This window comes from Ictalurus furcatus, chromosome 3 (genome assembly GCF_023375685.1).
Source record: "Ictalurus furcatus strain D&B chromosome 3, Billie_1.0, whole genome shotgun sequence".
Lineage (NCBI taxonomy): Eukaryota > Metazoa > Chordata > Actinopteri > Siluriformes > Ictaluridae > Ictalurus > Ictalurus furcatus.
In genome coordinates this window covers 6,844,590-6,871,633 of record NC_071257.1, presented here as the reverse complement: position 1 = coordinate 6,871,633, position 27,044 = coordinate 6,844,590, and the positions used below count along the sequence as shown (strand labels likewise).

The following is a 27,044-nucleotide window of genomic DNA, read 5'->3' as shown; positions in this document are numbered from 1 at the left end:
GCATGCAATGTTTCATTATTTTTGAGAACACCTATCAGCTAATTAACAATAATACGTGGTTTGGGGGGGAGGGGGGCGGGGGTAAGGGGGATGGGTCAATCATACAGCACAGTGGGATTTTTGCAGGAATGTTTCCAGGAAAAAGGAATTCACGCGGATCCCGTGCGCGTCTTTGCGCGCGTATCTATCACCCAATTGGTTACAGCGAAATCTCCTCGAGCGCGTCACGGCGACGCTTAAAGCCCCACGCGCGCGCGCCTTCGTCCTTCATTCATTCACCTGCTTCGCGATGGTTTCGGAGTGACAAGCGGCATGGCGGGGGTCACCGTCATTTACGGCTGCCGCGACTGTTTCATATCCAATTCCACTGCAAGTTCCGCGCATCTGCGCGTCGACGAGGACGACGAACTTTTGAAATACATTTGGAGTGAATACTTGCATCCGAAGCAGTATGAGTGGGTCTTGATCATAGGATACATCATTGTCTTCCTGTGCTCGCTGGTCGGAAACACATTAGGTAAGTTTCCAATAAAACCTTCTGATCTCATTTTAACCATGGGAACTGATCATTAGTAAGTGCTCAGGGTTTGCCTGATTGGATCTACTGTCTTTCATTTCATCTTGGATTAAAAGGCAGTATATATATATATATATATATATATATATATATATATATATATATATATATATATATATCTGCACAAACTGGTGTACTTAATCTAACTTAAAGTTGATTAAATGGACAATGTGAAAGGTGTAAATATTTTTGCTTCTGGCATTCATCAGAACTGCAGAATTTGGAAACTATTCACACTGGTTTCATTCCCATAATCATGGGCAGTGAAAATTTCTGTCTGTACATTCTGTCATATATCTGGCAGAAATCCTACTACACAACACTGCAGACAATTGTGTTCTGTAGTGCTGTGTGTGTGTGTGTGTGTGTGTGTGTGTGTGTGTGTGTGTGTGTGTGTATTGGGTTTGGTGGGTGTACTTGTGAAGATTTCTGACATTTCGACGGACCCCTGTGTGAAATGATTTCAATTCCACTATTCCACTATTATTGTGCCTTGCTGATGTTTTTCAGTCTACATTGCATTGCTTTATCTTTGTCATTCTGGTACAAAACCACACTGGATGAAAGTGCAGTAACGTAAGTACACATCAGCCACATCTGGTCGCCTGTAGAAGCCACTCTTTTCTGCACTTAATTGTGTGTCCTGGAGTATTGAGCTGGCCGTCTCATCTCTTCTGCACGTTTATATCTTCGGTGCTGTAAACTGATGTTTCGATTATCATATGTCCGCATGATACAGATGTTAATTAAAGTGGACTTTCTGTGTTTTAAGCTCATAGTCATTGGAATGTAGAGTCAAAATGACAACAACAACAACAAATTAAAGTGAGTCCCTGTCCAAATACTTACTGCATTGTATATATTTGATTTTGAAGGATTATTTAGGATATTCTTCCTTAATAGTTTAAGAGGCAGCAGAAGAACTGTTGTTGTGGTTTTTTTAGCTACCTACACCATATTAATTTGCAATACCCTTGAATAAAATATATTGTTGTGTAAAATTTTCTTGGACCTTGTGGGTACATGTACTGATCCAATCAGTAAATGCACTATACTATATTTGCCTGGATACTACATAATATATTAAAATGCTATACTGTTTTTTTGGTGTAATATGTATTGAAGGGTGTTTAGTGGACATATGATGGTGCAGAATTAGTCTATGTTGCAGATCATATTTTATTATCACTGGCACAGCAACCGTGTATCGAATTTATTAAATAATGTAATTTACTGAATTTTGAATAAATTAACTGTCAGCTATAATACAATGCAAACACCACCTGGCAAAAATGTAATGTAATTGTAATTGGATATGCAATTGCAAATGCAAAAAAAAAAAAAAGTGCTTTAGTGCTTTCTTTGATATGCGTACTCTGATCACAGCACCATTCCTGCTATTCATTTAGGTTATTTGCAAATCCGTTATTGGGCTCGCATTATAATTACATTAGTAAGTGCTAAGGGTATTACTATAAGAGCATTTTACAAAGCATGTTCATTTCAATTTCACCTTTTTATGTTGTGATCCCCATGTAAACATTTGCTGAAATGAACAAATTGGTTTAACAAGTGTGTATTTTAGTAAATTAAATATACATGTTCCCAGACATATCGTGAGCCGAGCTTTCACCATGTGAATTGTCATGTGTGAGGTTGAGCCTTATTGAGCCTTTGAGTGAAAACCTGGAAGCATCTTTCATCAACTGCTCCAGATTACTGATCCTCTAATTCTATGTGATTGAGGAACAAATGGCAAATGGGTGAGATATACACCTTGTCCTGGTTCCATGTTGAGACATGGCTTTGACATTAGATTCTGTTTCATCAGCCTGCTTCTTTCAGTCTGCGTGAAGGATGCACAAAGAGTAGCAGTATGCCATGAAATACCCAGTAATCTATATGTAGATCAGATGCAGCTGCTGTGACTGACTCTACGTATTGTAAAGGACTTACATTTGTAATATGGAAATTTTTTTGAAAGCAAAAAGGGAAATAATTATGGACAGAATCTTCTGTTTGAATAAGTGTTTTAGTTTAATATTTCCAAGTTCAGAGGTATAACAAATAATGAAAATACATAAACAAATACTGTACATCAGTGGTCACCAACCCTCTTCCTTGAGATCTGTCTTCCTGCAGGTTTCATCTCCAACCAAAATCGAACACATGTTTTAGTTGATCAAGAACTTCTTAAGGCAATGATTAGATGGGCAGGTGGGCACAATTATGGTTGGAGCTAGAGTCTTCAGGAAGGTAGATCGCCAGGAACAGGGTTGGTGACCATTGCTGTATATTGTAATCACTATGGTCCATATTTAAATGATAAATAAATAAAAATGGTGGGGGGAGGGGGTAGCCTTGTGAAGGAGTTTAAATATTTGGGTTGGGTCTGGGTCAGAAGCAGCAGGTCAATACCACTCATTTTTATGTCACTGTCCTTACCTATGGCCGTGAGCTGTGGGTTGTGACCAAAAGAATAAGGTCATACAAGTCCTAAAAGTAGAGAAAGAGAACCCAATTAAACAAATGTGACAAAAATATTATACTTGGTCATTTAGAACAGCACAGCTTCAACTCTGGGATGTTCCTCACATGAACTGCTTGCTTCAGGTCTTTCATTTCCAATAGAAATGGATTAAGGGCAGGACTCTGACCTGGCCATTCCAAAGCATTAAGTTTATTCTTCTTTAACCATTCTTTGGTAGAATGACTTGTGTGCTTAGGGTCATGGCCTTGCTGCATACCTCACTTTCTCCTGAAATTCAGTTCAGGGACAGATGTCGTGACATTTCCGCCAAGCTGTCACTGTTGGGCCCTTGAGCAACACCCTTAATCCTCTCTGTTCCAGGGGTGCCATATCATGGCTGACCCTGCGCTCTGACCCCAACTTCCTAACAAGCTGGGATATGCGAAGAAAAAGAATTTCACTGTGCTGTAATGTATATGTGTCAAATAAAGGCTTATTATTATTATTATTATTCATGTCAGGGCACTGTGGTGCAATTGCAAAAGCTTCCACTTGCAGTTCTTTAATTAGTGGAAGGTGGATTGTGAGGTATGTTTTGGATAATTGTCCTATTGTAGAAGACAATATCTTTTCAGCTTAAGTTTCCTGACTGGCACTCTCCCATTTGTTTCCAGAATTTGCTTATATTTATATTTTTCCATTCAGACATGCAATGTTTTCTGTGCCTCTGACTGCTACACAACTCCAAAGCATAATAGATCCATCCCCATGCTTAATAGTTGGCAAGGTGTTCTTTTCATCAAAACCTCCTCCTTTTTTTCTCCAAACATACCTGGTTATTATGGCCAATGTCCATTTTTACTTCATCAGTCCACAGCTGGTGTTTCCAAAATGCCTCAGGCATCCACATTGTTCCACATTTTTGCCACAGCTACTATTTTATGCAGGCAATTGTTGTTGGTTTTTTTTTTTTGTTAATTTTTTTATTAATATGTAGTTTGCTGCAGCCGTTGTTTAATTTTTTCAAAAATCAATTAAATGGTGTTGCCCAATCCTTTGCATATAACTGTACTGGGCAATTATCTAGGCAATTAGAAAAAAAAAAAGATGCTCTTCTAATTAACATGGTTGTAAAGTGTTAATTTCATTATCATAGCCTTACTGCTAAGCTCGAACCAGCATGCCATTTTTCCTCTGACATCTCTCAACAATAAGGCATTTCCATCCACAGTACTGCTGCTCACTTGATGTGTTTTTTTTTTCTGTTTTGTTTTGTTTTTTCAAACATACTCAAGGGCATCAGCATTTTCTGAAATACTCAAACCAGCCAGGATAATTGCACAAATCAGCAGGTGTACAGCTGTTCCTATTAAAGTGGCCAGTGAGTGTAAATGTGTATTGTTCCTTATGCATTAAAAAAAGGCTAATAATACCTGAAAGGACTGAATGTTCTTTGATTAGTTATATACTACAATACACTATAACACTACAGTGTATATACACATTTTCCATGATCATGTATATTGTATGTGCATTTTTATATGCAGAGGAAAGGTGAAAGGCATATATCGTACACTGACCTCTCTGCAAGACCATTTTTCTTGAGTTCAACACTGTAAACTCTCAGAGACGAAATTTTTTTGGAACAGGTTCTGATTACAATTACAGTTTAGCTGACTACTGAACAAACATGGCGTTGATATGTTCATGCCAGACTGCATGTAAATGTATGCTAATGTACCTGTCTGAATTTAGATCCCTACAATCAGCAGTATGACTGCTGAAGTGCCAAGCCAAAATAAATTGCTGAATTGCTAAATACTGTAAATCTCCCTGCTATTTCCATACTTTGACTCTCATATGTGCTCGCATATATGCATGAGATTCTGTAATTTGATACCCATTGCTCATAACAATAATATACAGTAAAGTACATACTGTACATCATAATGGATGCTTTGTTTTCCAAACTTAGAATCATGTCAAATATGCTTCTGTATACGTGTATGAAATTTACAACTGTAGCTTTTTTCCATTGGTGCTCTGTTCCTCTCTTTTACTGATGAAAAACACAATAGACGCTAGATTTGGCATTTGAGTTGTGTTTTGGAAGCAAGCTACTACATATAGTTAATATGCTGTTTTAATATGCTGCACAGTGTAGCGTGAATTTTTATTTTACAGTGTTTATAGTTGCAGACAGTGTTGAGCAAGAAATGATGCATGAGCAAAATGTTCTGTTCCTAACCACACAACTGATGTGACGTTATGTTTTTAATGTATTCATCATTATACAAATTATACAGTCAGTTCCAGTCCACTAATTTGATTGGACAAGCAATGTACCAACTGTATCTACATATAATAAAACAGCACTGGTACATTTTACTGTTTGTATCACTCTGCTTGTCAGTGTTTTCTACTTAAAATTCCAGTTTTATTAATAGTTACCAGTGTTGGGTAAATAACTAAAAAATTTAATTGTTACTAAATGTTACTAAAATGTAATCCACTACAGATTACTTATTACTACTTTAACATTCTAATTTGATTACGTTACTGATTACTGCATAAAAAGTCATCAGATTACTAATGACTTTACTTTCAAGTTACTTTCAAACCTATCAAACTTACCAAAAATACACTACAAAGTGAAACTCATAGTTCTTTCAGTAATTTTAGCATGTGTTCTCCAGTGATTCATTAAAGCGCATGCTCATTGCTCCTTAACTGGCGCAGCCGCCAGGGGCGTTAGCTGGACTGGTAATCATCCGTGTCTGAGCCCAGATTCTTCTCCATGCCTAAGTTTTGTTTTATGGACACTGAGGTAACTTAGCTGTCAATGTATGACATGATCAGACAAAGTTGGATTTGTCATAAAACTTGCCTCGGGTGTTGTCACTGTTTGTAGGACTAGACCGATAAAATATAAAACTTTTCTAACTAGGCTAGTTTGGTGTCGCTAGCCAAGGAGAGGCACAGCTAAGATATAGGTTTAGCTGCTACAGTGCCATGCAGAGTACATTATCTTTCCTTATGCTCTGCTCATATCATGTTCACGTGAATTAGAAGTCATATAGACATTTACACACCAGAAAATGTTACGCTTTCAGTTTCAACCCCTTTACTGGTTTAAAAATAAAAAATAAAAATTGGCGTATATCCATTTTTCCTCACACTGACTCTGTGAGTTAGAATTTGGCAGAATTGAGAGACTGTCATCCAATAATACACAACTGTATCCACGTATTTTCCTATAAACCCTGTCTGATTGATTTCGCCTCCGTTCACTGAAGATATAAAATTACAACACCGCCGTCTTCTTTTACTGATGTTCAGTTACGTAGTGACAAAGCACTCCAAGTGGAGAATTATTCAGGGCTAAAGAGAAAATCTTCGGGGTTACAGCCCCCAGTGCCCAGGCCAGGTTATGCCCCTGGCAGCCGCACAAAACGTGATTAATTTTAAAAAATGCATTTTTACTTAATATTGTTTTCTTAACAAAAATTTGTAATACAAGTAACGTAATTTTATTGACACCAGTAACTGTAATCAAATTATATAAATGTAAAATGTAATGTGTTACATTACTGTGTTATCAGAAAAAGTAATTAGAATACAGTATACCCAATTCTGAACTGTCACCACACTTACTACAGGCTGGTGGTCAGTCTGTGCGTTGGCATGGAAGCGTGCAACCCTCTGTCTAGCTGTAGTTTCTTTGGGAACTATTTTCATTGACAGATTAAATAAACTAAATAATTGGTCATATCGTGTCTGAAATATCAGTTACTTAATATTAATTTCTTGTTCATAGAACTGTTGTATAAGAACAATATCACACTCGCAATCATGCTGTTGTACTGAATATAAGTATAGCTGCTGTATGATTACCTGATGCATTAGGCCTGCAGCCTCATGTCTATGGCCAAATTACATCTGTGTTGGTATTTATTTCTGTAAAACTCTTGTTTATGTGATATTGCTTAATTAAGCTTCTGTACTTTTTCATTTATGCCTGCCGACCTCTAGCCTGATATCTGCATATCTAACTCTGTGGATGTTTTTAAATGATTGGGATTGTAAATTTTGGACTTGTTCATAAAGGAAATGAGAAGAGCTGATTGGATTGTATATTACCACCTGCGCCCATGTTCATGGAAATACCATAAATATTCAAAGCTGTCTTGTTAGTGCATGTGTCACCATGATCACAGAAATAGCCCTATCTATGCCAACATAGATGGAATAAAATTGTTAATGACTACATATTGGCAATAAAACAGGCTTAATCCACAAATACACTATATAACCAAATGTTTGTGGACACCTGACCATAACATATATATGTACTTTTTGAACATCCCATTCCAGATTTAGACATCCATACTGTACAATTGTGTGCTTCCTTTGTGGTTTGGGGAAGTTTCACATATACTTTTATCCATATAGTACATCAAAAGCATACTCCAGTTACGTAAATTATCCCACTCTAATAAAAAATCAGGTTCACCTTTTCATCTTTTTGAATCTTCTTCCAAGGAGAAACTTTGGATTTTGGCTTCTCCAATTAATTAAAAAGTTATGCTTTTCATCCGTTGTTTTCTTAAAGCTGCTTCTCCAAGAAGAAGAAGATGATGATGACTGTGATGAAGAAGAAAATAATGATGATGAAGAAGAACAAAGAAGCCCTTAGTGTTCAGAAAGCACACACCAATAAATAATCATGCGCCTGCTAGTTCATTATCTGTCTTGGATTCAGAACCATGCCTGCACTGAGCTGGATAATATGGTTAATAATGATTTGCTGGTGATACAGGTTGAGACCCACCATAGACATTCAGGACACTGTGCTGTGTCAACGTGCTACCAACAATTTGTTTACAACAATGACATGTGTAAAAGAGACACAGAGCAATCAAGCATGTGTTCGAATATCCTTTCAGAAATCTGACAGTACAAATTGGATTTCTATTTTGCGGGAATGTCACATTAGTTCAGAAAGATTTCTCATATGTTCTACTAATGGTCAAATTTCATGCAGTTTTTACTGTAACAAACACAAACACTCTAGAAACCTGCCCTATGAATCATCAGCATCAAGTGAAAAACGTGTTTGTTTTTGTAGTTTGTTTTGCAGTGTGGAAAAACCATCATATGCGCACAGTGACCAACTACTTCATTGTGAACCTGTCCTTTGCCGATATCCTGGTCTCCATTACCTGCCTTCCTGCCAGTCTCGTAGTGGACATCACAGAAACATGGTTCTTTGGAGATACACTCTGTCGAATCTTACCTTATTTACAGGTAAGTAAGTAAAACAGTAGTGGATGGATAGAATAATTGCACCACATAAATAAAATTTGAATCAAAAAGCAAATCAGAGGCAGCTACACAGGTCATATTATATTAATTATTATAATGGTAGCCAATATGTAGCTGTACTTTTTATTTTAAAAGCAGTGTCATCCTACAGAGTTCACTGAAACCAAATAATCTGAATACTCAAATTGCAGTTCACAAAGAAAATATGTCAGCGTTAATGGTCAAACTTTTCTGAATACCCTATATTTTAGCATTTGGGTTTAAATGACCAGTACTGGAAAATCCAATGAATATGAAAATCCAAGGAAACGGGAAAATGCCAAAATCATTATGAATATCATTGGTCGGTGATATTTTATTTATGTTTTGCATTTAATACTAGTACTACTGCGTTGTTGTTTTTTTCCAACACCCTCAATGTGTGCCACCTTTAATAAAGCACATGCTTTATTATCACATAGCATCATCACATACTGTAGCACTGTTATTCTGTATAATTTTGTATGTTCTGTGGTAATACTTGTGATTAAGCTGTGGTAAAACACCCTTGGAATACAAGGCATGGGATGCTTTACTTAAGTTATGTTAAATCATGAGACCAATACTTTCACTTACTTCTAGCTTTAGATTTTATTCCTGCATGCACATTTCAGGGAGAAATTGGGAATACAGCAGGTATTTCCCATCACTGAGTGGAATTATGCCTGCAGTGTTGGGTGCCATTATTTTTCTTGGCCCAAACTTTATCCAATTCCCCTACACCAATTCACAATTGACAACGGGACTTTCACACAATCACTGTCTTTTACAACATCATTACCTTACTGCATTCTTATTGCGCTTAAAGCACCATTAGAAATTTCTAGGTTGGAATTCTGACCTGCTGACTTTCGGAATGTATTTGTTAATGTGAATGAATTTATTAAAAATGACAAACACGCAGACATTAAAAAGCACAGCTTAATAACGCTGCACATTAGTGATCAAATCTCTGTTTCAGAAAAAAATTAAGTTTCTCCATGGCACAAGAAAAATGACAGTCCTTTGAAATGAAGCATACATACCAAAAATGGTTATTTTAGGGCGTGTCTGCACTTAAATTGGCAGTGGCATGCACATGCATATCAGCTATGAACAATTGGTATTAATTAAGCTTCACTGTGTACACTTGTGCATTTGATATATTCGCACATTTGATGAGTCCTAATTTTACTGTGCATGAAAGACTTACCCGTAAGAAATTATCTTTTTTAACAGAATGTTATTAAATGATGACCCCGGAGTTAAAAAATGTTTGACCGGCAGTGTATTGGAAACAAAGGTCACAACTGCATACTAATCTGTTGTTAGTGCGTGTGTTGTTTTGTCCATCCGTTATAGGTTTAAAACTCTATGCTGGGATCACATGTCATAGAACATCTTTGCCAGTCATCAGTTTTGTTTTGCAGTTCCGTGTATGAATACTGATACGACTCACAGCCAGAGAACAGATGGTGAGATGGATGTGCTAAAGTAGGGAAAATGCTCAAATGTGCAAGTGTACTCCAGATCAATTTAGAAACACTGTCAAAGACAAGTACCCTTCTATCAGCTGAAAAGGTGGGCTAATCAGTAGATCATAGCTCTTTAAATCTGCTGTTTCTTTTTTCCCCCCTTACAAATATTATTCAGTAACAGCCATTTTAAACAGTTTAGCTGCATTAACACCTGCTATCCTTTCATTCTCCCTACAAATACCCATAACAACTATGACACGTTAGGGTCGAATGCTGTACATTAGAAAGGGGGTTTTTACCTCTTTTTTAGAGAAGATCCATGAGGGGTTTTGTATGGTGTAGTTGACTGGCATTCCTTTAAAATCCAAAGCAATAGGAGCTGTCACTTTCCCCAGCCTTAAAAGGCAAGTGTATAATTTCAAACAGAAGCCTGGATTTTTGTATTTTTTTTTAATGAAAATGCTGAAGTGAACTTCTCTGAACTAGAAGTTATGAATCCACATAGGCACTCAAAGAACAGGGTAAGCGCTGCTTGCTTCAAAGGGAACGCCTTAATGGTCCAGAACAAAACAAAGTGAACAATTTAACAGTTCCTGATCTTAACCCCTTCTTTATTTCCTCTATGAGAGGAGCCCTTACTTTGAAACACATTTTCGAGAGATTGCCACAGCAAACTTGAATAATGGTACAGTAACAGAGTTTAAATATCTTTGTTACTTTGTGTCATCATCTACGATGTAATATCCGTTATATTCATCAGTTTCTCCTTTCTAATCTTTTGATTTTGCCAGACAATCTCTGTGTCTGTATCCGTGCTGACCCTCAGTTGCATTGCCCAGGACCGGTGGTATGCTATCTGCCACCCTCTGAAGTTCAAGAGCACTGCGAAACGGGCGCGCAGGAGCATCATCCTGATCTGGTTTGTCTCCTGTGTGATCATGATTCCCCAGGCTATTGTCATGGAGTGTAACAGCCTGCTGCCTGAGCTGCTGCCTGAGCTCACCAACAAGACCGTTCTCTTTACTGTGTGTGATGAACACTGGGGAGGTGAGACAGCAATTTGGTACATATGCTCAGAAGTCAGTATGCCTTTTTGAGTTTGACAAATAGATGACTACATTCGGCATAAATGGGTGAATTGAATGTGTTTCTCTTGGTTAAAATTAGGAGAAAACATTTTAATAGCCACCAAGGAAAGTGAAGTAATTGATCACTGAACATGAAAAAAGTCATTATCACATTCAGTCACATGTAGAAAATTCTTGTTAATCCAGTAACAAACTTGCTATGATTGCTTAAGACAGGTTTTGATAGGATATGAAAGGTTGTATTTTGATCAATGGTAAGTCACTCTGAGTAAACAAAGAATTCAGATGAGCTCCTAGAAGTTGATATCAAAAGTTTCAGATTTTTTTTTTTTAAATCACAACTGATATTTAGATGCCACTGAAGGCATTTAATTAGCTGAGCGAAAAATCATCTTGCTTGCTTTTGAAATGACAAGCACGTTATCTATTCTTTTCTGTGTTCAGAAACAGGACAACAACCCAGTTCAAAGAATAAAAACAAGAACCGTTAATGAACAGTATTTGTTAAGACCAATAATATAAAGGAAAACGTTGTCATTCTTAACTGTTCTTGAACAGAAGCATTCATTTGAAATCCCTGTTACCAGTTAATAACTTCTTTTTGTTCCATGTAGACCACGTAGATGCACCATGTAGATGGTGTAATTTCATTCAGTGTATCGTATTAAACACATACAGTGTAGTGTACAGCACAGGCCATAATGTCACATGGCTTCAGTTCATGGATGAAGGTGAATTTACTTTACTATAAAGACTTTTTTTTTTAACATAGACCTATACATTATGCTAAAGTATACAACAGGCAAATAAGCAAACATTTTTGTTGATGCACATGAGAGAAAAACAGCTTGCCTAATTAACCCGGAGGGGCCAGGGAATTTACTAACTCCATTAAAAACAACCTTTTCAATCCTGTTATTTTTACCTGTGTTTGTGTGTGTGTGTGTGTGTGTTGCTTTCTAATATGGCAGATGAGATCTACCCCAAGGTCTACCACACCTGCTTCTTTATTGTCACCTATTTTGCCCCTTTGTGCCTGATGATCCTGGCATACATCCAGATCTGTCAGAAACTCTGGTGTCAGCAGGTAAAATAATAAGGACTAGAGCTTGGCCTAGTCAATACAATTTCAATACAATTACCTCAGTTTAATGTTGCACAGCATTACACTGCACAAAACAACTGCACATATATATGCACTTTATACCAATTATAGTCAGACAGTAGAGTAGTATTCTGCTAAATTAACAGAAGAAGTCAGTTAGTTAAATGTAACTCTAAGACAGTTAATATGTTAACTAGTGCAGTTGAAAAGTGTGGTGGAAGCAAAACTAATCTACTTTTGCATATGGCGGAAAGACATAAAAAAAAAAAAATGAATAAAAAATTTTTTTTTTAAATGGTTAACTGCTATCAACAACCCAAATTTGACATAAACACATTGTTAGATGCATCAAGATACACGTTTATCCAAAACCCCTGAAGTGAAATCACCTTGAAATATAATTTCAAGTTTAAACCCCAGGGAAGAATCTGAATTATTTCTTAAATCCAATTTAAGAGATAGTGACTCGTGCATTCCAGAGTAAATTGTTATGGACCTTGTGAGAGGTATAATACACATGGTTGGAATGAAATCCTGCAGCCACACCAACTGTTTACCGATAAGATTGAAGACGTTTCATCTATATTATCATCAATCAGTATTATAGGTTCTATTGGTTTACTACCTAGGCTCTCTGGTGACAAAAGTACTATTCTGAATTTGTCTTCTCTGAAACAATTTGGCCTGTCATGTCTCCAAAGCACTGCTTTATAGATTTTATTTTTTACAAGATGTAACTGTGATGTAACGTAAGGTAATGTCTGGTTAAGATTCCAGGGACCTCGTCAGTGGTACAGAGAAAGTGGAAATCCCTGCAATGTTCAGCTCAGACTGCAGGCCTTGGTGAGTCAGTCAAGGTCAGGACCAGTGCGGTGTCGGCTGAGATCAAGCAAATGAAATCTCGACGGAAAACGGCACGCATGTTGATGGTGGTGCTATTCGTCTTTGCCATCTGTTATCTGCCCATTAGCGTCCTTAATATCATGAAAAGGTACCCAGAGGCTTTTCAGTTTAGCTCTACAATTGTATACAAAGCTATAAAGTAGTTTTTATGGTTTGACTGTTATATCTGGAATAAAGACATGTACAAATGATATTACAGTTCTCTGAAATTATCTTGTAGTGCAAATACAGATTAAGGTTGATGTTCTAATGAAATGTTAATGTTTCTTGTTTCCCCATTTGAGCAGCCATGATTTCCATCAATACACAGCAACTCACCTCAAATTTATTTTATATAGTTAATCTTTTCTCATGTCTAGAGTGTTTGGGGCTTTCAAGAACGCAACCAACAGAGAGACAGTGTATGCCTGGTTCACCTTTTCTCACTGGCTTATATACGCCAACAGCGCAGCCAATCCCATCATCTATAATTTCCTCAGTGGTGAGTGTCTTAGCTTATGCTCTAATCAGCCTCTGTATGAGACATTATCTCCATCTGCTGGACACGTTTCGTTGCTGGATCCTTTCTTCCACACCATATCGCTGTCAGCTACAGTCGGGTCCATAAGTGTTTGGACTGTGACACAATTTTCATAGTTTTGCCTCTGTACACCACCACAACAGATTTGAAATGAAGCAATCAAGATGTGATTGAAGTGTAGACTTTCACCTTTAATTCGAGGGGTTTAACAAAAATATTAACCGTTTATGAAGTACAGGAATTTTTTTTGCAGAATTCCTCCATTTTCACAGGCTCAAAAGTAAACGGACGACTGACTGATAAGCAGTTTCATGGCCAGGTGTGGCCTGTTTCCTCATTATTTCATGACAATAATGAGATAAACTGTCACTTCAATCACATTTTGATTGCTCCATTCAGTTCCATTGTGGTGGTGTACAGAGGCAAAACTACAAAAATTGTGTCACTGTCCAAATACTTATGGACCTGACTGTATTCTTGAAATAGGCCTTCAAAGCTTTTAAATGACCTGTTGATCTCCAACAACAAATCTGTTCACATGTATTTTCAACAAGCCAATCTCAATTAATATTTAATATTTAATCAGCATGGTTATTATTCTTTAAAAGCCCCTGCTGTGTGACTGTTATAAAGTACCTCAGCTTTTCCTAATAACACTGGTGCGAGGTGGAAAATTACACAATGGGATGAGATGTCATTGCATCTCAAGGCACCATGCACACACATTGACCCACTCACTCATACTTATGTCAGTTTAGTATAGCCACTCCACTTAATGGCATGTTTTTTGGGAATTTTGAGGAAACTGGAGAGCCCAGTGGAAACCCACATGGTACCCATAGGTCGGGATCAAACCGGGGACCCTGGAGCTGGGAAGCGGCAATGCGACCTGCTCCCACATTTAATTAACACCAAGAAAATCTCACTTATTTTCTAATTAGCAACACAAAGCAACCAGCAAATTGCTTGTGTCAGCTCAAAGACGAGTAACAAAAGACTCACCAGAGATTTGTAATAATTACTACCCTGTCCATTGATTTAAAAAAAAAAAAAAAAAATTAGGAAGCTCTAGGGATGAGATGCTCGGAGCTGCATTGGCCCCCACTAAAATGTGGTTGGCCACCATGGGTATCCCAAAAAAAGACGTTAAGTGTCCAATTAGTCATTGCTGCTGGTGAGCATTTGTAGGATGGCTCTATCTTGCTGTTTAATGTTGATCACAGTGCCAGGATGGAGAGAATCAGTGAAGAACTGTAAGCCAGTACTGTGAAATCTTTATGAGTTTTCATATTGATTTGTAAAAGAATTACTACATGAAACAATATTAAAGTTTTACCACTAGCTAAAATAACTGCTAAGGCTAAATGACTGTTTGTTCTGAGATCATCTGCTTCCATCTAAATTCATTATATATCTCATTTTTTTTAAATATGAAATCAGGCAGTGTGTGATAAATCAATCAGTCTGATCTTGTCAATTACACAATACAAATGCATGATTCACCATGCATGTTTAAACAGAAATGGGATCATGCACAATTTTCAGTGCAGTTCATGATACATAGTTGTAAAAGTTCATGTAAACTTGACATAGTACTAATGTGAAAGTCAAATTTTAGTATTGTAGCTCAATTCTGTTGCACTTTAAAGCTTTGGACACACCCCTATAAAAATCAGTTTTTAACAAAAAGCAGCTTTTAAATTCATAAATAAGTTGTCATAAACAGTTAAGCTGATTCATAACTTTAAACACCTACAGTAGCTCTCTGTGTGTAGTTGGGACCATCTCTTTCATGTGAGGTTCCACTGGGATTGTTTTTAAGTGTTTGCGCAAGCTTGCATTATTCATTCACCACTCTGTCTTGCTCGCTTGTCACGCTGAGAGATATTTGCTCCACATAATAGCTGTTTGCCAAGGCGCATTTAAAGATTCAAACACAGGGACTGTATTCACAGACCATTGTACCATTTAGAGTAAAAAAATTCACTCTTGCTATTCAGGTTCACCATCAAAAATTGGAAAAATACACTGCTGATTTCAGAAAGTTAAATCTCAAGCTTTTTTGTGCTTATTGCACTCTTCACACAGGTAAATTTCGAGAGGAGTTCAAAGCGGCGTTTGCCTGTCATTGTTCAGGTCGAGGGGAAAAAAAGGAGAGGGTGAGGACCAAGATGAGCACCGACAGCCACAAATCCCTGTCCACACAAGTCAGTCATTTTGACAATGTCTCACGGATCTCGGACCAGGTTATGTAGCACTGATCTGCAAGGGTTAGTCTTCACAACATGCCACTTCTCTAATGGTTTATAGGACAAAGCAAAGACAGGGAGCTCTCATAGGCTCAGACTTACTCGATTGATATGCACTGAAGGCTTTGACAGGAATATTTGCTTCTGAATATCAGCCACACAGTGGGAAAATGACATTCTGCCTCAAATAAGAGCACAAGATACCACTGAATTTACATTTCCTTTTTCTTACAAGGATTATTTATCTCCACGATTACAATGCCTTTCAGACAGAAAGCACAGGCAATCTGGTGATGGAGTTGTATTTTACACATGCTGTTTTATTTCTCATGAAGACATTACCTTGTTAAAAATGCAATAGTGTATTTTTGATGTTTTACATTATATGCTTTATGGTCCCTGAGCAGCATGACTATATTGTGAATAATTTGTCAAAATTGACCACAACACAGTCTGAAATCTCTTCAGAGTTTTATAATAATTTATATCTTCAAGTGTTTTTAAATTCACAAAAAAAAATGTCACAAGTAAATTCCTAAAATAAAACGAAATTTTATTTCTGTGAGATAAAAATTGCTCTCTGTATTGTGTGCATTTGTTTAATTTGCGATTGCGCTGGGATTGTTCTTAAGTCTTTGCACAAGCTTGTATTATTCATTTGTCACTCTGGCTCGCTTGCTTGTGATGTGGAGAGATATTTGCTCCAGATAATAGCTATTTGCCAAGGCATATGTAGGGATCAGAGGGTAATCAGAGAAAGGCTAGTGGTAGATTCGAACATCTTTGTTCTGCTTTGGTGGGCCTCTTAAGTATGAATGCTTTTAAAAGCAGGGTGTAGAATTCCTTTTGTAATAGTGCTTTGTTAGACATTCTTTCATGTGCTTGTTGGGTTCTTGCTGTGATCAATGTAAATGCACGCTTGTTAAATAACAACAGCGCAAAAATGTATAAAGATACTTCATTGCTGCTCATTTTTAACTGTTTTAAATGTTTGAATTTAATTGGTGGTGTGTAGTTTTAAGTGCTTATGGTGGAAAATAAATTGCTAGTATTGGCATCGATATTTGTTTATATAGTTTATTATATTTCAAAGATCAAATTTCCCATAAAATAAAGGTGCAAGCTAATTTTACTCATATATGATGTATCTGCAAATTGCATTCTTCTTTTTACTTGATCCACAAATATACCCCTGTACATACACATTACAGATTTTATATCAGATATAATTGGTTGCAAAAACAGTTTGATTAAAATGTGTTTTCAGTATGTCCTTCTAAAGCCTAATAAATTAGTTTAACGATTAAGCGTTATGGTGTGTGATTTTGATGTGATAAATTAAGGACATATTTGGGTTGGCTACCTTGACTAGTAATACCAATCATAAGTCAACAGTGAGGGGGGCCAAGTTTAGTAAGTTTACAGTAGTTCAGTAACTAACTTTACATTTTAAAAGGCTAAACAGCAATAATAATAATTAAACACTTCAACATTTTTAATTGACATATTGTCGGAAACTGAATTAACACATATTGCATTAACAACTGCAGTGAGGAATCCGCAGTATTGGTGCTATAGAAGTGATGATGCTTTAAAGCCTGAATTAAACACTTTGACATTTACTGGAGTCACATGGATTACATTTATGATGCCTTTAAGAGTTTTTTGAAGCTTGAAAGTTTTGGTTACTTGGACTGTACACAAAGGGCCAGAACTCATTAAAAATGTCTTCCTTTGTGTTCTGAAGATGAACGAAAGTCTTATGGGCTTGGAACTACATGGGGGTGAGTAACTTATGACAGAATTTTCATCTTTGGGTGAACTATCCCTTTAACGGACTAACATTGCTCTACAGCAACATGGAGGTGACAGGTTGTCAAATGCAGGAAGTTTTAGCTAGGGCAAGGTCAGGCCGATGTTGTTTAAAATAGCCTAATGAAATGGCAAATTCACAATGCCAGTACTGCTTCTGTTACTATAGAATCCTCTAACATATCAATTTAATTGTACAATTCAGGCAGTGATTTTTATTTATTATCCCATAGCTCCTTAAAAAAAAAAAAAAAAAAAAAAAAAAAAAAACGGCAAACAGCAGCCATGAAACACTTAGCGAAAACAAGCGCATAATGTGAACAGGTAAATACGCTAGTTTAAAAACCTGCTGGGAATGACGTCATGTCCGGTTGCTGGCATTGCCATGGGGACCGGAGCGGTGGCCGGTGCACGAGCGCAGGTTTTGCTACTGCGCAGCAGCTGAACTTCATTAGACAGTCAAGCGCTCAGAAGAGAACATGAAGTCGGCTCTGATTATCGGTGAGTAACAGGGAGCTGAAACACCTAATATTTCCCTTTTTGTGTATGTGTGGGTTTTAAACGTTTTTGTCGGGGTTTTTTTTGGTAGCTATTTGGTTAGTAGTTGTTGTTTTGTTTTGTTTTTTAGCGGAAGTTCAGTTTTTAGTTTAGATAGAGTGATATGCCTGGAATAGCCCTTGAGAAGGCGGTAAATGAAACTTAAAAAAAAAATAAATTGTTGAAATTGAAAAGATAGTTAAATGAGTTCTACTATTTCGGTTGCAGTACACTTAATATGTAAATGAACATCAATCTTTTGAATATTTACGCATTTTCCCTGAAACGCTGTTACAAACCATGCTTACAGTCAGGATGTAGGCAGGCATATGAGTTCAAATGTCACATTCATAGACAATTACTTAATTAATTCATTACAATTACAAGATATTAGAATATCTTGTATATTATTATGGTATAGAGCAGGGATTTTGCCACCAGGAACCGCTTTAACAGAACAATTCAATTCAGTTCAATTTTATTTGTATAGTGCTTTTAACAATGGGCATTGTCTCAAAGCAGCTTTGCAGAAATATATAAACACAGGCTACAGATTTTAAGTGTGTGAATTTATCTGTATTGAGCAAGCTGGTGGTGAGGGAAAAACTCCCTAAGATGATATGAGGAAGAAACCTTGAGAGGAACCAGACTCAGAAGGGAACCCATCCTCATCTGGGTATCAATGGATAGTGTGAAAGTTTAAAATAAATAAATTCTACGGACCACATTTATTTAATTTATTTTACACACTTAATTGAGCTGTTCAAAAATTAGGTCTGTGTACAGTAATATTTTAGCTATTTGTTAGAGCCATGCGGCTTTTGTATTCCTGAACGTTCGACTCACTGAACATGTTTATATTAATATCGATATTGATATTGGGTCCAAGCTGACATTATTTATAGGTTTCTGTTATTCACAGGTTTTGAAGTTATTGAGGTTCGGATTGAACTCTTTCAATTTGATCGTTTATTCAACCAGTCAAACAGACTAATAACTAATAAAGTGGTAAATACAGTAACTTTGATCATGCTTGGTAGTGATTTCCACAATGGATCAAAATGAATCAATCGGATTGATTTATAGCAGTGGGTAGTGAAATGTTTGTTTTTCTTATTTGCAGGGATCTGCCTGGTTTTGCAGACGGTTTGCACCACAATATCTACACGCTGCTTGTCACTGATGCAACCTTGTGTTTCACCAGACCTGTGCAGGAGTGAACAGACTCTTCTGAGAAATGTTTGTCTTTCTGAAGGTACACATTTGTTTTCTGTGAGTGACTTGTGACTAATTCAATCATTCCAAAAGGACACAAGTTTTCTGAAATAACATGGCTTGGCAGGATTTGGCAGGATATAGATGCTAACCCAACGTAACCCAATTTAAAAGCAATAGCCTACAGCAAACTCCCTTGCTTACCTTCTTATCCAGGGTCACTTGAAACCCATACATAACCTATGGACCTGTATTACAGAGATTATCTAGCTATCTCTGAGCACAGTTTGATCTTACCCTGGATTTCCTGTCTTCTAATGGTGTTTTGTTGTAGTACAGCTAACCAGTCTTGGGGCTGTAAGCATCTCATGGCTCAATCAGCTATCAGAAAATTTATTTATTTTTTCCCCTGACATAGGCTATTAATCTTCCACAGTGGACATATATTTATCAGACCTTTTAAATTTCATGGATTTAGAAGCATAAATTGTGAAAAGTTTGCACATCAAGAGTATTTAGAGATCACCAGAATTTTATGGATTTCTCCCTATCATTTTTATATCCAAGATGGTGAATTTTAGCAGAGGGAATATTGTATCTTTGCCACCTTTTAGAGTGTGATACTACAACTCACCACTATAACACTCACCACTATGCTCTCTCAAAGAATCTCAGCAGGTATACAACTAAGCTCATTACAAAGTGGTCATTTTCTCATTTAAACACATACAGTGGAACTTTTAAAGAAGCACATATAGCCAAAGTTACATGTATAGAGTAATTATCAGTAATGAGTTAACAGTTCCTTATCAGAGGATGGTATGAGTCCCAAGAGTGATTGGATTCTATAGATTGCACTCGCACTCCAGCCACCAGTTACACAATGAACGTGTGTAATAACAAATATCTGCAAGCAATATTCCTCACAATATAACTATGTGAAGTTATCCATTGCACACATATTAGGTAGACCCCATCACCACACTACTGGCATGTTAAATGTTCATGGATTTTAAAAAAAAGTTACAGTAAAGAAAATATAAGGAACATCAAAATGAGTTCTATATTCCTCTGCACTAGAAGGAGAAAATAGAGAAATTTTATATTCTAGCTTTTCCATTTCCCGATGATTCATGGTGGTACAGAAAGCTTGGTTCTTCCTAGAAAAGTTGTAGCAAATACAAAAGAAGTCTCTACATTAGTACCCCCCCCCCCCCCAACAACCGAATATGGTTGTGTATTTATTACATGAAAGATTGCATTTCTTGTACATTTCTAGCTTTTTGTATGTTTCTCTGCTTGGGATCTGTAGCAGATTGTGCTGATTTCTCCAAGATCACTCACTCAGCCCCATATTGTTTGTACATACAGATAAAAGTACATACAGATACCTTGTATCAAAGAGGCGAAGTTCTGATTGTTAATGAACTTCTTAAGACGAGTTGCTATCGGTTCCATTTGTTATGTTGAGCTGGAACTTGGTCAGGAACCTAGGCCATGCTAAACCTTCTTTGGGAAACATGCCCCAAAATTACATCTTGGAAAAGATGTTGGGTACTTTTCAAATGTTAAACTAAAAAAAACTAACCAACTAATATTAACAATATTTCACAAGAACTAAATAAACTCTGGCCTCTGGCTGTATATATTAAAACTTGCTCAGCCACACATCTTAATTTTTCCACTTATTAACCGCAAACTTTAACGAAGTTGTAACATCAAATAATACAAGTGGTAGTTATGTTGTTGCATGTTGTTAACATGTCGATCATATAGACACAATGGTTCATGAAAGAACACGCCATAATGGAACCTGAAACATTGTTTTGAACTCGGGTACTTTTAAAGATTTTTCCATACTGATTTAAGTGTTATTAAATTAAGTTTTAAATGTATTAACTTATAGACATACAGACAGGTAACAATTAAAGGAAAAAACGTGGCCATGTTAGGACCAACGTGTTGGACAGAATATCTTTTGGAGGAAGGGCATTCATCACTCCAGTACTGTTAGAGACTTGGAATATAAATAGATAGATAGAATCTGTGCCAATCTGTTTTTTTTTTTTGTTTGTTTGTTTTGTTTTTTTGTGTTACCCAACAGTATAACACAGCTTAGCTTGATGGAAGTCATCAATCATGGCAGTAATACACTACCATTGGATGGATCAGTGCTTAGTTGAAGTCGCATCATTAAAACCGGCTTTTCTGCTTTGTCCCTTTTATCAGACAGCAGCTGTCAAATGCAAAGCTCTGATGGCTGTAACATGACCATTCAGGCAATATTAGCTCACTCAAGAGAGTGTATGTGCACTGATGAAGATCCATGCAACATTCTACAACTTCTGGCTTCCTTCTGCCATTCCTACTTAGGTATGGTATGCAGCACACTCATTTCTGACCTCACACTCTAAGTGACTGTAAAGTGAAACCAATTTCTTTAAAGCAGATGTTGAGCCCTCGCGTGCCCCTGACAAATCAAGACTGGCAACTGGGCAGGCGAGCCGTCAAGCCAATGGGCTACATCCTCATTCAGATCATCACCTACCCATACCAGGTTCTACCATATTCCATTTGTTAATTATATTTGCAGTGTTCCTTGCCAAAATCTAACCTCTTTTCGTTTAACTTCCTTTCCAGTTCATGAGAACAACCCGAAGGAGGAATGGAAAGAAAGTAGACTGTTGACATATGGTAAATGGATTTTCTGTTTATTATGAACTGCTGAATTAATGATCAGAGGATCACCCATAGGTCTCCATTATTAGCAACATAAACAATATTTATGTGGTATTGGACACCCAAATCCCCTTCACATAATTGGGGATCTTCTGCAGATGTGTGTGTGTGTACGTACGTACATACAGGTAGGAGTGCAAATAAGCACTGGAGAAAATGAGACAGGGATCTAAAGCATATTTTTGTCTCATTTGTACAAAGACTGGACATTATTTATCATTTTTATTTCACATTGTTTAAGGTTAGAGTGACTTGGACATAAGCCTTATAATATAATTTTGCCCAATTTTTGTGTTAAAAGTAACTTTTAGCATTATCATATTCTAAAACTTATAAATGGGTAAGCTTTGGTTACACACAAAGCATATGCCAAAACTCTGACAGAGTTTCCCTCTGCTTTTCTCTTAATGTCCCCAAATTAAGTACCAGCCCCAGACATTTCCTGCGTACAGGAGATGACACTGTGCATCCAGGATGAAGTGTGTAATCGGCAGCTGGTGCCATTTGTCCAGTCCTGTTCTGCTCCTCAGTGCGAGGAGAGGCTTTGCAGGCTAGCAGCAAGACACTTTTATTCAAGCCTGCCTGAAAAAGTGGCTGAGATGCTGGTGTTCTGCCAATGTATGACGGACGACCAGGACTGCCAGCATTTTCAGACCCTGCTCAATTCCAATTCCTGCAAACAAGACAAGACAGAACAATGGAACTGCCTGGAGATGCTGGACAACTGCACTGGAGAGAAGATTTGCAGGTTTGGCTGTTTATGCCCCACATGTCTATTAACATTTAAGACCATATATTTTGCCGCACTGCACTGGTTTATATGCACTTTTCCAATATTGAGCCCATCTGCTCTCTCCATAGAGTATCAGGGCAAGGTAGACAATGATGTTTACTCATGCTTACTGATTTATATATAAACAATTTAATAGCTGCACTGATGGATGTAAAGAGCTTCTGGTAACAGCACACTCATTTGTGTTAACAGGCAGACATTTGAGGCATTCTTGTCTGAATGTTTTGGTGCAAAGGATGTTTCATTTAGTGGATATTCAACCACAGACCTGCTGCATGTCATAGATCTCAACTTTTTTGTCAGTGAAAACAAAGAGTGCCGACTGGCCTTTGTAGCTACGATGGGATCTGTGCTTCAGAGTCCATGCACCTGTCATGGACTGGACCATCACAATCTCTACAGGTGCAATGTGCTGCAACAAGCCATTCATAACAGATCCTATTTCAGTGAGTACTTATGCACAGTCAATATTTGTTATAGTCAGAAATGTCTAGTTGCTGTACTGATTGGTAACAAAAGTGCTGACCTGCTGTTAGATATTTAGGTCAGCTAGAGACATGAAATACAGATTGTTGGCAAAGGAAAAAGCCCTGGCTCTGTTTTCCTGTGGCCTTTTGCTGGCAGGTTTGGGTTCACTTGGAGGGAAGGATCCCTACAAATCAATACAAAGATATTCTGATTGATTACCTGTAGAAATATTTCCATTCTGATAGACAATAGAAATATTGCTTCCTGGAGTGTCTTTATACTAAAGAAAAAGTAGGGATCCTATTAAAGTGGTCGGTAAGTCTCTATTACCTTGGGTATTTCTACTGGTCATTTTATAGAAGGTAAAATACACAATAAAGATAAACATGTATATGTGCAGAATGATTCAGATGGGGAAAAAGACCCAGAGAGACTTAAGTAATTGTTCAATTATCCCAACACCTCATATAAAAATAGAACATCCTGAATGGGCCTAATCTACAGGGCATGAGGGTTTACTCAATGGTTTGATGAGATTTAAAATTATGTAAATTATATGCAGGATCACCAGGGGGTATTCCATAAAGTGTACTAATTCTATCATTTTCATCAATTTCTTCAACTGAAGAAAGGAAGGAAGCTAATCATAAGCACTGCTCAGTTACATATTCTTTTTGACAAACCTATTAGCGTTTATAAACCATGTTAAAGTTTAGTTTTGCTTGATCAGTTCTATTGTACAAGCCATGTGATGTCATGGTTCCTACATTTTGTCAAGCTCTAACAAAATGCCGCTAACCTAGCACGTTATGCATTGTCTAGCCTAGCAAGCTTTATTGGGGATATAATTATTTTTTAAATTAAAGTAGCCTACCATACTGTAGGCACTATACAGTCCCCTCCAGAAGTACTGGAACGGCAAAGCCAATTCTTTTGTTTTTGCTATACACTGAAGACATTTCCTGATTGTTACATCTAGATGTGTTAAACATCTTGGAACATGGCACCTTTTGTTTGAATCCATCCATTTTTCCAAGTGATCAAAAATATTGGGGCATTTGACTGAAAGGTGTATCTTGTTGCCCTGATGTTCTCTTAGATTGTTCTGTTAGATTGATTATTCAAGCAGTTAATAGCTCTGAATATCTACTCTTGGTTTGAGCCTTGGATTTTGCCTGTGAAGACTGCATTTGTTGTTAAAATGGATAAACCAACTTGAAGACCAGGGAGCTGTCTATTGGAGAAACATAAGCCACTATGAAGCTGAGAAAAGAGGGAAAATCAATCAGAGCCATTGCACAGGCATTGGGTATAGCCAATACAACACTTTGGAATGTCCTGAAAGAAAAGAAAAAAACAGGTTGGCCAAGTAAAACAGTCAATGACAAACATTGTGAGAGCTGTGGGGAGAAAAAAACTAGTGACCACTAATCAATCAATCACCAACAATCTCCACAGGGCAGAGGTGAATGTATCACAATCCACCATTTAAAGAAGACCTCAAGAGCGGAAATATAGAGGCCATACCACTAGATGCAAACTACTCATTATGGGCTCACTAATCTTTATTGATGATGGAACTGATGATGGTCGCAGCAGAATGAATTCAGATGTCATTCAGAAAATTCTGTCTGCAATTTACAGAGATATGCTTCCAATCTAATTGGGAGGAAGTTCATCATTCAGCAAGACAATGAACCAAAACACACTGCCAGCACTGGAGGGATTGTGCTCCATCCTTCCAGTATAGTTCCAGAGACTTGTAGAATCAAAACTGCAAAGCTGTTCTGGCAGCTTGTGGTGGCCCATCACCTAAGACGCTTTATGACGGTGTTTTTGTTTTATTTGTCACCTGTCCGTAGTTGTGTAAGAGCAGAAAACGTTACACTCTGCAGTGCCTTCAAGATATAGGACTGGCATTGCCCTGTTTTAAACCTTTGAACTAATGGCAGTATGTGTTTTTGATCATTTCTTTTTTATGTCGTTCATCTAGGACCCCAAGGACTTAAGGAAAATCTCTCATCTACAAAGTCAAAAGTAAACAAATCACAGCAAGAACATTCATGGCTAAATGGTAAGATGCTGTGAAATTGTTGTTACACTTATTGCACATCTGCAAAAAAAAACTTTCACTGGTTTTCTGTTCATCATCCATGAAATGTAACAATGTCTTTCCTAATTGATGACAGATCAGTCACTGTACATTGTGGTGGCGGTTTGTGTGGTGGCGCTGGTGATCATTGCAGTCGCCATCGGCATTATTATACATAAACTGGGGTAAGCAGTGAAGCACTATATAAATCATAACTACTGTATGTAGGAAATTATTAAACAATGAGTTATGTTTTAGTAAGTAAGTAAAATTTATTTGTATAGCACGTTTCACACAGCAAAGCTGACCAAAGTGCTGAACAGAGTAAGGAAAGTAAAATAGAAACAGAATTAGACCAAATAAAAGCAGACAATAGACAATAGAAAAAATTGATTAAAAATTTGTTTAAACAATTAAAAATTTGATCAAAAAGCCTGGCAGAAGAGACATGTTTTAAGCCTATTTTTAAAAGTAGTAATAGAAGGTGCAAGGCGGATGTCCAGTGGCAGTTGATTCCATAGACGGGGGGCAGCAACAGCAAAAGCTCTATCCCCCTTTGTTTTTAAACGGGAACGAGGGACATGCAAAAGAAACCTATCAGAAGATCTTGGACATCTGTTTGATGAATGTGGTTTAAGAAGATCCTCGAGATAGGAAGGAGCTTGATTATTAAGAGTTTTAAAAACAAACATCAGAACCTTAAACTGAATCCTAAAACAGACTGGGAGCCAATGAAGCAATGCTAAAATGGGGGTGACACGATCAAACTTCTTTGTTTTGTATTTTTACCTTTAGGAAAAAGCACAGCTCGTCCAAAAACGCAGATTCAAGATTCAGACCCCCAGAGGATTCAACAAAATCACTTGTCCTGTAATTTCCAGATGTTTAACTTGTGAATTTTTGTACAAAGCATATAATATTATGATTGTTTTATGTGATAGCCTGTTTGTATAAGTTCAGATTATTTTATACTGTATATGATCTTGACATTTATGAAATGAAGTTTTAATTACTGATATGAATACACTATTGTATGACACTGATTGATTGATCATTGTTTTGTTACTGTGCTTTTCTTATAGAATTAATATTGCACAACAGAGATTTAGTATTTTACCATTTAAATGCTCTTTACATATACAGGCTGTAATTATTAATGCTCAGCAGACACATATCGCTATCACATATGTGTGATGGCTTAGGAACACCCACTGAAAGACACCCCATCTATTTTTAAATTTGTAATCTAATTTACTTACGGAAAAACAATACTACTACCAAAGTTTAAAGAATTTTAACTTTACAATGAAAATATTTATAACTGATTATCAGCATCATACACATCATCTGAGGTAAAAGAAAACTCAATTTTGGTCAAAGCTGGACTTTTGTCATTTTTGGCTGTTTTCCAGAGTTCAGCCACAGCAGCATCTGATGGGTTTTCTTAGGCTGCCTCATATATAATGTGTATCACTGTTTAATAAAATGTCACAGTAAAATGTAAATAAAATTTATTTATAAATGATTAGACAGGAATCACATTTATATTAAAATTGCTGCAATTAAAAGTGTGTTAAATTTAAAATGAGTGTTTTAAGTGTGTTGAATACATGTATGAGTATGGTGTTTGCAAGAAAGCTGTTCACAACCAATTT

The 27,044-nt window shown here is 37.0% G+C and overlaps 2 protein-coding genes across 3 annotated transcripts; both read left to right on the top strand.

Moving 5' to 3' along the window:
* Positions 1-274: 274 nt before the first annotated feature.
* Positions 275-15,809, top strand: hcrtr2 (hypocretin (orexin) receptor 2). Its single transcript, XM_053620559.1, has 7 exons — positions 275-517; positions 8,176-8,354; positions 10,660-10,915; positions 11,928-12,043; positions 12,832-13,052; positions 13,324-13,445; positions 15,573-15,809. The coding sequence occupies exons 1-7, from the start codon at positions 313-315 to the stop codon at positions 15,737-15,739; spliced, it is 1,266 nt and encodes a 421-aa protein (XP_053476534.1). The 5' UTR covers positions 275-312; the 3' UTR covers positions 15,740-15,809.
* Positions 15,810-17,867: 2,058 nt separating this feature from the next.
* gfral (GDNF family receptor alpha like) lies at positions 17,868-26,742 on the top strand. Of its 2 annotated transcripts, none has more exons than XM_053620555.1 (10): positions 17,868-18,046; positions 19,206-19,337; positions 21,527-21,670; positions 21,747-21,854; positions 21,938-21,991; positions 22,460-22,784; positions 23,133-23,275; positions 25,291-25,371; positions 25,487-25,574; positions 26,185-26,742. In XM_053620555.1, exons 1-10 carry the CDS (start codon positions 18,025-18,027, stop codon positions 26,261-26,263), a joined length of 1,176 nt encoding a protein of 391 aa, XP_053476530.1. In that variant the 5' UTR covers positions 17,868-18,024; the 3' UTR covers positions 26,264-26,742. The 2 variants fall into 2 exon arrangements, with proteins under 2 accessions (XP_053476530.1, XP_053476529.1); XM_053620554.1 differs by having other exon boundaries at positions 23,022-23,275.
* The last annotated feature ends 302 nt before the right edge of the window (positions 26,743-27,044 follow it).